Source organism: Papaver somniferum, chromosome 1 (assembly GCF_003573695.1).
Source record: "Papaver somniferum cultivar HN1 chromosome 1, ASM357369v1, whole genome shotgun sequence".
In the NCBI taxonomy this organism is placed as follows: domain Eukaryota; kingdom Viridiplantae; phylum Streptophyta; class Magnoliopsida; order Ranunculales; family Papaveraceae; genus Papaver; species Papaver somniferum.
Window position 1 is genome coordinate 128863052 of NC_039358.1, and position 8740 is coordinate 128871791.

At 39.3% G+C, this 8740-nt stretch overlaps 2 protein-coding genes across 2 annotated transcripts; one reads left to right on the plus strand and one right to left on the minus strand.

Moving 5' to 3' along the window:
* Positions 1-1554: 1554 nt before the first annotated feature.
* Positions 1555-5055, minus strand: LOC113350637. Its single transcript, XM_026594775.1, has 5 exons — positions 5050-5055; positions 3389-4417; positions 2598-2686; positions 2246-2450; positions 1555-2033 (listed from the first exon to the last, which is right to left on the minus strand). Exons 1-5 carry the CDS (start codon positions 5053-5055, stop codon positions 2013-2015), a joined length of 1350 nt encoding a protein of 449 aa, XP_026450560.1. The 3' UTR covers positions 1555-2012.
* Positions 5056-5300: 245 nt separating this feature from the next.
* Positions 5301-8359, plus strand: LOC113300256 (uridylate kinase-like). Its single transcript, XM_026549469.1, has 7 exons — positions 5301-5614; positions 5893-6040; positions 6130-6183; positions 6496-6587; positions 7298-7524; positions 7714-7890; positions 7978-8359. The coding sequence occupies exons 1-7, from the start codon at positions 5415-5417 to the stop codon at positions 8085-8087; spliced, it is 1008 nt and encodes a 335-aa protein (XP_026405254.1). The 5' UTR covers positions 5301-5414; the 3' UTR covers positions 8088-8359.
* The last annotated feature ends 381 nt before the right edge of the window (positions 8360-8740 follow it).

An 8740-nucleotide genomic window follows, 5' to 3' on the forward strand; every position in this document is an offset into this window, starting at 1 on the left:
GCCGGCATGGTATGGCGCGACAAGGTGGTTGGCATGCCATTGGCACATGGTGCGGCTGGCATGGTTGGCATGCCTTGGCGCGGAGATGTGTCTGGCATGGTTTGCCATTGGCACAGTGGTGCAGCTGGCATGGTTGGCATGCCTTGGCGCGGAGGTGCGGCTGGAACGGTTTGCCATTGGCAGAGTGGTGCGGCTGGCATGGTTGGCATGCCTTGGCGCGGAGGTGCGGCTGGCACGGCATGCCATTGGCGCAGTGGTGCGGCTGGCATGGTTGGCATGCATTGGCGCGGAGACGTGGCTGGCATGGTTTTCCATTGGCGCAGTGGTGCGGCTGGCATGGTTGGCATGCATTGGCGCGGAGACGTGGCTGGCATGGTTTTCCATTGGCACAGTGGTGCGGCTGGCATGGTTGGCATGCCTTGGCGTGGAGGTGCGGCTAGCACGGCATGCCATTGGCGCAGTGGTGCGGCTGGCATGGTTGGCATGCCTTGGCGCGGATATGTGGCCGGCATGGTTTGTCATTGGCAAAGTGGTGCGGATGGCATGGTTGGCATGCCTTGGCGCGGAGGTGCGGCTGGCACGGCATGCCATTGGCGCAGTGGTGCGGCTGGCATGGTTAGCATGCCTTGCGCGGAGATGTGGCTGGCATGGTTTGCCATTGGCACAGTGGTGCGGCTGGCATGGTTGGCATGCCTTGGCGCGATAGCATGAGGATTAGGGTTTGGCATAGATGATGTCAGTCAATGTTAAGGGTTATGCCGTGGAACATGACCCATGTAAAAAAAAAGGTACCCCGGTAATTCTTAAATAAGCATGCTAATTGATTCAATAAATGTGCTAATGGTCATAGTGACGTCATGTCAGATGTACAGTTTTACGATTTTGACCCTAAGCTAAAAACCACCATCAACACCATCAAGAAGACCTAAAACCTTGTATCTCTTCAGCAATGGTAGAAGTAGGTTCTTCCAGGTGATGAAGTTGTCTTCTTTAAGTTTGAAGCTGGTAATACCAGTTATTTGATTTAATGAACTTGTTGAAATCTGAGCTGTGTATTGATTTAGAGCCACTGAATTACGAAAACTGTAAAGAAACAAAAGAATGAATTGAAATTAAGATTTGGTTTTCTTGAAGAATGAATTCAGAGATGCGGAATGGAGGATCTCTGGCCTCGTGATACCATAGTTGTAGTTTGATAAAACACAGAGATGAATGTTCTTGAAGAACAGTTTCAATGGAGGTTGCAATTACTTTCAGTAATTGTCTTGATTACAGAGACAAAATAATGTTGACTATTTATTACAGATGATTAGAGAAATGAACCGACAGAGTAACTTCACAGGAGCCAATCAGATTAGAGATAGCATTAGCCAATCAAATAGAGACAGTAGGGACTGATGACAGCTAGAAACAATTGGCTGGAACAGGCTGGCAATAAAGAACACATAAGCAGTGTAACAGAGGTGTTACTGACTAAGTGTTATTACTTTTTACTTTACTGCGCTGTTTAGTTCCCTTTATTCAGGTTATGTAAGGTTTCTTATTCTTAAAACAGCAACAAAGGATGAATAGATTTCAAAGATTACCTGAAACAGGTAACTGCATAAAATACACAGGCATTGACTTCACAAACAGAAAATGATGCATGGGCGAATAAGAAATGAAAACACTTCGAGATCAAATAGCATATCTCCAGCACTGTAGTCCTATCCAGTTTCGCCTAGCATTTAATACACTTTTCTCTCACCTAAAAATTCTTCAAAGAAAATAACTAGTTTATGCAAAAAGATTTATACACACCAAGATCCCTAGACTGACTTTGTCCGAAGTACTTACATTGCCAGACCAAGATCTAAGCTCAATTTACTACTACCAAATTTAAATTTAACGCGGTCAAAAAAATCCTTTTATCTCCCCTGAAAAACGCTTCACGCAGATTCCATAGAAGTGTGAACAATTCAACTGGCAGACCTGAATCCTTTCCTCCCATTTGCATCCAACCTTTAGCTTTCTTAACTCTCATTCCGATAACTCTGCAGAAATAATAGCCATGAAACAATTTGGATAAGTTGAATATAAGCACCATACTTGTAGACAAACCCTTACACTAACTTCAACGTAAAACAAATTGAAGCAAAGAGTAGTGGCATCAAATTGACCATTGCTACCAACAAAGATTAGGTCAGTGTGAACATATCAGATATAATATAGCAAGGAAAGGAAAGATAAAACCAAACAACCATACCTCAATACTGGATCGATGAGAAACAATCATGGATTCATAAAACCTTTTCCTTTTCTTGCCTCTGTTTGACTTTTCTTCAGTCACTTTTATTGGACTGGTTGCTCGAACACCTTGTTGGGACTCAAGTCCAGTTGTCTGTTCACATTCATCACATGTCCATATAGTTTCGTTGTCACCTTCCTTAGGTATTTTGTTTAAACAATAGCTGGAAAAAAAGGAAAAAAAAAATACATTTAATGTCGCACAATATTTCTCAGATAAGCGTGTTAAGCTGTAGCCTATAGGTATAACATGAGTGATACAAGATCGGGCACCACAAAATAGATGGAAGGTGGGCTGCAGGTCAACATACCGATGCTCAGCAGAAATTCGACACAAATGGCAATAAATTAGGAGTTCAGCATAGCCTGAGTCACCACATTTCTGGCAAACAGGCTTTACCTGTTGTTGCATATTAAAGCAATTAATAATCCATCCGTATACATCCATTTATCCAAAAGCAACTACCTAATGGTACAAATCCTAAAAAATAAATAAAATGAAATTCTGAATTTAAACATAAAATATATTATCTGAGCTCTTCACCAGGCATTTCAGTTCTAAACTACTTGGAAGTTGACAAAAGGAAGAATGCATTGATTATCATCTAAGTCTAACCTTTTTTCTTAATTGTACGTTCATAAGTTTAAACTAACATCATATAAGTCTGATATCTTGAATTCCTTTCAATACTAGCAGTATCATATGATCAATAACAGAATCTCAATGGTGAGTTTGACCAAGTACTAAAACTTTGACAATGTGTCATGGACCTAAGAAGCTTTTTTCCCCTTTTTAATCAGGTCTAAGCAACAAAACCTACCAGCACTCATAACCAGCAAGTTACATTAAATATTTTCAATAACAGTGTGTGCACACAATCTATCATGTTATACATTTGATACTTATAAGAGATAAAAAAATAATCAAGCCACAAAAGTACCAAAAACTTTGATGTAGAATTCAAGAGCACAGCGATGCAGATATCCATTTTGTGCACAATCTAATAAGTTATCTATATATGTAGACATTGATCAACAATAACGAAAGAATGCCAAAAGATGTCAAGGGTAAAACCACATCCTTGTCCTCATATAGAATTACCTGATCAGGGTAGGCACGCTGCATATACTGCATCAATAGGGCATGAGACCGATCCTGACGCTGTGAAAGGTGATCCTGTTGTCGAGCTATACGATTTATCACTTCACTTTGCTGCTCAAAACGAAAAAGAATAATCCCCATGGTATGCTGAATGGACTGCATAGACTCGAAGAGACGATGTTGATCAAATTGCTCAGATGAATCTCGGGGAGGGTCAACAGAAAAGGGAAGAAGGCGACGATCATCCTCATCACGAGAGGAAGAAGTAGGAGGGTGACAAGTGGCAGTAGAATGCGTCTCAGTGTCTGGTCCTTCCCCAACACAATTAGGATCAGAAGGAAGATGGTGGCGAGCCAACACTTTCATATCCAATGGATCGGGGATATCGGCACAGCGAGCACTAGCATTAACTGGATGACCAAGATAAGATAACAAACGACCAACTATGATCCCGTATGGAAGATAGCCAGCCCGAGCAATTGGGCGACCATTATAAGCCATTGTATGCCAAACCACATATGAGAGATCAACAGGATATCCATGAAGAAGTAAAAAGGAGAGGTAAACCGTTTGCAAGTTAGTCATCTGATAATTACTTCCTCTAGGCAGAATATTCAACTGACATATCTTAACCAACACATTAATGATAGGTTTTAGATGCTTCATTTTAACACAAGTTGGCCTACGCGGATCACATGGCACGTCTAGATATTCATTCAGATAAACAGCTTTTCTAAACTTATCTTTTGACACAACCAAATCATTCTCACTAGCAGGTGGGTAAGGAACAGGTTGATTAGGTCTTACCAAACCAAGAAAATCAGCAATAACATCAGGAGTAATTTTATGTATTTTCCCCTCAATAAACGTCTGAAACGACTGTTCTTTCTCGGAAAACGAATGTATTTGAGAGTAAAACAAACGGACTGGATTGAGAGGTGCACGACCTTTCACATGAAGGAAATTACTAACCAATTTCTCTTCATTGAAACATTTCAGAATTGGGTATTTAGGAAATGATTTTATAATCTATAAATCTCTCAGAAATCACATTTTTACCAAAGAAACACTTGTTGTGGATTCCTTTGTAAACTGGATTAAGAAAGAGTGACGGCGACGAGGATGGTGGTGATTTTGCTGCAACTTTCTTACTTGTACGAACCATTACTGATCAAATCAAATGAATAATTTTTATTTGCATGAAAGAAACCCCTAATCTACAAAACAAACAACAGAAACTCGATTCAGAATAAATACCACTAAAGTAAGAAAAAAAAACAGAAAAAAACCCCTTAAATTACTGAAAAATCAAATGGAAAGTAACATTGGAGTGGGAAATTGAGATGATACCTGTGATGATGACGATTATGATGAACGGTGTTTCTTCCTTTCGATGGAATTGAGAAAAATTGAAGTGCTGAGAAAAAGGAAGAATCGCGTTAGTGGCGTGGGTTGCTTAAAATGAAGCTGTAAATAGTACTACTACTACAGTTGTTTGTTGTCGCGGGGAGAGTCAGAGGAATGGTAAAATGGTAATTAACTTGACCTTGGTCAGGTTATGAAGTACAGTAACAAGAGCGAACGTACAGGTGTCGAAACCGAGGGGTCTCTGCATTCTAATTTAACGGTTCAACTTTTGCTCAGGGGTAAAGTCACCTCACCTGCATGTCTGTTACAAGGGGGGTGAGTATAAATATAATTGTTGTGATAAACAAAACTGAGGTGAATAATACACACTCCGTTATAGGTAAAAATATTCTGAGTTATCTAACAGACCTATTGTGGGACTCGAGGAATATTGAACGGTTACGATAAGGATAGATTGGTTTCCCACACTTTGGATATTTCTTTTGAAAGTATTTCAATAGAAAAGGACATTATCTTCCTTCCATGAAAAAAAACAAGACAAACAAAAAAAATATCTGTCATACATAAACCAAATTTTTTTAACTTCTCATAACAAAACCCTAGAATTTTATTAGAAACTTAAAGATATAATTATCTGTTCTTTAATAGGCTTGGAGTAATGGCTATTTCTTCTTCTTCTTCAGTTTCAGCTTTATCTTTTAATACCAATTTATCATCATCTTCTTCTTCACCGTCTCTGTTTTCTGGTAAATTGAACAATGCTTTGAGTATGGGTTCTCAGGGAAAACCTAACAGAAGAGTTATTTTTAACTGTGCGGCGTCGGAAATGGGTCCACTCTCCGACCAAATCAGTCCCAGGTATGCCAATTATGTTACTAATTGAAGTTTTGTTTAGATTTCTAAGTAAGTGAAATTGATAATGGTTTTGCAAAGTAGGGTTTTAGGGTTTAACCATTTTTCGTGTATGTGTTTTTGTTCTATTGCCTTGGCTTATCCTAGCTATTTGTTCGTTTGTGTATCGTTTTGAAGATTGAATTGCCGTTTAGTATTCTCACTCATGTTGGTGGAATGGTTTTTTTTACTGTTGGGATAATTGAGTATAATTCTTGACTATGGATTTTGGTTATATCATTCAGGCAGCCACACATGTCAATGATGCCCCCATTCGGTTTCACAGCTGATGAAGCTGCTATGACCAAGCCTTCGTATAAATGGCGAAGGGTGCTGCTTAAAGTAAGTGGAGAAGCGCTTTCTGGAGACCAAGCACAAAATATTGATCCGAAGGTAGGAACATATGCAGAATCCATGTGTTTAGTCATTTGCTTGCTTTTGGTTTATTTGGTCATTCGATAGTGCTGGTTACGCTTCTACAGGTTACAATGGCTATAGCAAGGGAAGTTGCATCTGTTACACGGTTAGGTATCGAGGTAAATGTCATAATGATTTTGCTTTGTGCATTGCCTATGTTTCTCTTTTGACCTGTTATATTATATTATAACATATTTTTGGGTGGATAAGATGAGGTTAGAGATTGGACTTGATGGCTATGAGTCTATGTCATTAAGTGCAATCAGCCAATTGAATCTGTGGGTCGACCCTGTAATGTGACCCTCATCTATCACTTGATTGGGGGTCCTTTTCTTGTGGGTCTACAATTGGAATCATCATCAGTTGCATGAGTTCTGAATATCTGAGTTTATTTACTTTTATCATCCTCATGATAATCTCATCTTCTTCAGGTCGCCATAGTGGTTGGCGGGGGAAATATCTTCCGTGGAGCATCTTGGGCTGGATGTAGTGGCCTTGAACGCTCATCTGCCGATTACATTGGGTACGCATGAATTAGTTTTCTTATGTATTTGGCAGAACTCTTTTGTTTCTGCCCACAGAGGTTTCCGGGGTTGATAGGAAAAAAAAGGTTGTATTCACAACCAGTTTCTGTTCCGAGCATCAAGTTGAAGGTGGGACATGTATCACCAACTACATATTTATATATATGCCTTCTGAAATTTAGGCTACAAATGTTTGTCATCTTAGTGGAGTGAGGACTACTTCATTCTGCTTTCGAAGTTAATAATTATCCAATTCTGAATATCTGGTTCTAGAATACTTTGAACCACAGTACAAGCACCATTCGAGATCTCACTTCAGCCAAATGTATTTTTTAGGTGAGAAATTGTGAAATGATATTAAGACGAAAACTGAAATAAATCTTCCGCTAGCACTACGTATAAATAAAGACAAGCTGCTCCTTTCGAAGCACCTGAGCTTCGAAAAGCCGAAACGAAAACGTTCAGCAATTCTTTTTGAAAATTATTAAATATGAACCATCATTACAAATAAATCTACATGCTAGGCCACCCATATGCATTAACTATCAATGGAACTTCAGTAGGCTAGCATTTGACGCTCGGCAGTCTTTTCCATCAATCTTTTCTCTGTCTGTTTGTTTTTTCTCTCTCTCTCTATTATTTTTGCCTCCGTATCGCATAATTTTGGCATTGTCTTTTGTAATCATGTCAAAATATTTTATCTTTGTAGGATGCTGGCAACTGTTATGAATGCAATATTCCTGCAGGCAACAATGGAAAGCATTGGCATCCCAACACGGGTCCAAACTGCATTCCGTATGTCTGAAGTTGCAGAACCATACATCCGAAGAAGGGCTGTCAGGCATTTAGAGAAAGGAAGGGTCGTGATCTTTGCAGCAGGAACTGGAAATCCATTCTTCACCACAGATACAGCTGCAGCCCTTCGTTGTGCAGAAAGTGAGTCAAAATTTTCCCTCTCACTAAAATCAACAATGGTGTTTGTAAGGAACATGGAAGATCATGTCAGCTATTTAAAATTGCTTATGTTTGTAGGATCGTGTCCATACAAATGGAGCTATAGTCAATTTTTTCTTGATCTTTTAGTAACATATCCATACTAGTAACAGTTAAATTCTGGCATTTCAGTAAACGCAGAAGTTGTCTTGAAAGCCACCAATGTGGATGGAGTTTATGATCAAGATCCTAAAAAGAACCCGGAAGCTTGCCTTCTTGATACTCTGAGCTATCAAGATGTTACAGCGAAGGATCTATCAGTGATGGACATGACTGCTATCACATTGTGTCAAGAAAACAATATTCCTGGTATGTGTAAAAGTTAAACCTGCATATTTGCATGTCATCCTAACCATTTAAACGAAGCCTTTGTAACACAAATTCTCTGTGTTGCAGTTGTTGTCTTCAATTTATCCAAACCTGGTAACATCTCTAAAGCCATAATGGGAGAAAGGGTTGGCACTTTGATTGGTGGTACATGGAAGTCTACTGTAGCTAAGGTGTGAGGTGGAAGTTTCTGTTTATATTGCATTCCAAAATCGCGAGGAATGAGGATTCGTACTGGGTTTTCCTGTGGGGCAGAATAAGTCCCATCCATATTTGGCAAGGCAAGGTGGAACGTCTTGGTTAGGTAAATTTTGGGATTAGTGGTTTTGACCGTCTGGTGGTTGATAATTGGACCATTAAGAAATGTAAATAAAATTTTGTAGAAATGTTTGACTTCTGTTTCTGTAGAACTATTAGTAAGATATTCAGTTCCTTTCCCCATGAATTCCAATTCATATCATCATGACCGGAAAATGCCCTCTCCTTAAATTCCACAAAAACAGTTACTCTCGCTACGGCACCCTTTAAAAGCACGTTTAGTTTAAAGTATATGATTTGTGCTTATCAAAGCCCAGTATGTGGTGGAGAAATCATTAGATTTGTTCTGACATTATCACTTACTAATAATTAGTACGGAGAAGGAGAAGTATTGATAATTAGTAATTTAGTATGAGTCCAAGATACTTTTTTTCAGTATTGACTTATCAGTTTAGTGGTATAAAATTGTCTAATTTGACGGTGAATGATTCATTTAGCTTGGACGAAAAGACCAACTTATCCTCAAATTAACCCTTATTGTTAGAGCATCGATCGGTCGAACTTACAAGTGTTG

Bases quoted from the DNA above. Each gene is read 5' to 3' on its own strand.
- LOC113350637 (XM_026594775.1), bottom strand. The intron at 2,451-2,597 runs GTATGTTGACCT...CTTTTTTTCCAG, and splicing joins CGAATTTCTGCTGAGCATCG to CTATTGTTTAAACAAAATAC. The intron at 2,034-2,245 runs GTATGGTTGTTT...TTATTTCTGCAG, and splicing joins CTCATCGATCCAGTATTGAG to AGTTATCGGAATGAGAGTTA.
- LOC113300256 (XM_026549469.1), top strand. From the start codon at position 5,415: ATGGCTATTTCTTCTTCTTCTTCAGTTTCAGCTTTATCTTTTAATACC. The intron at 6,041-6,129 runs GTAGGAACATAT...ACGCTTCTACAG, and splicing joins CACAAAATATTGATCCGAAG to GTTACAATGGCTATAGCAAG. The intron at 6,588-7,297 runs GTACGCATGAAT...TTATCTTTGTAG, and splicing joins TCATCTGCCGATTACATTGG to GATGCTGGCAACTGTTATGA.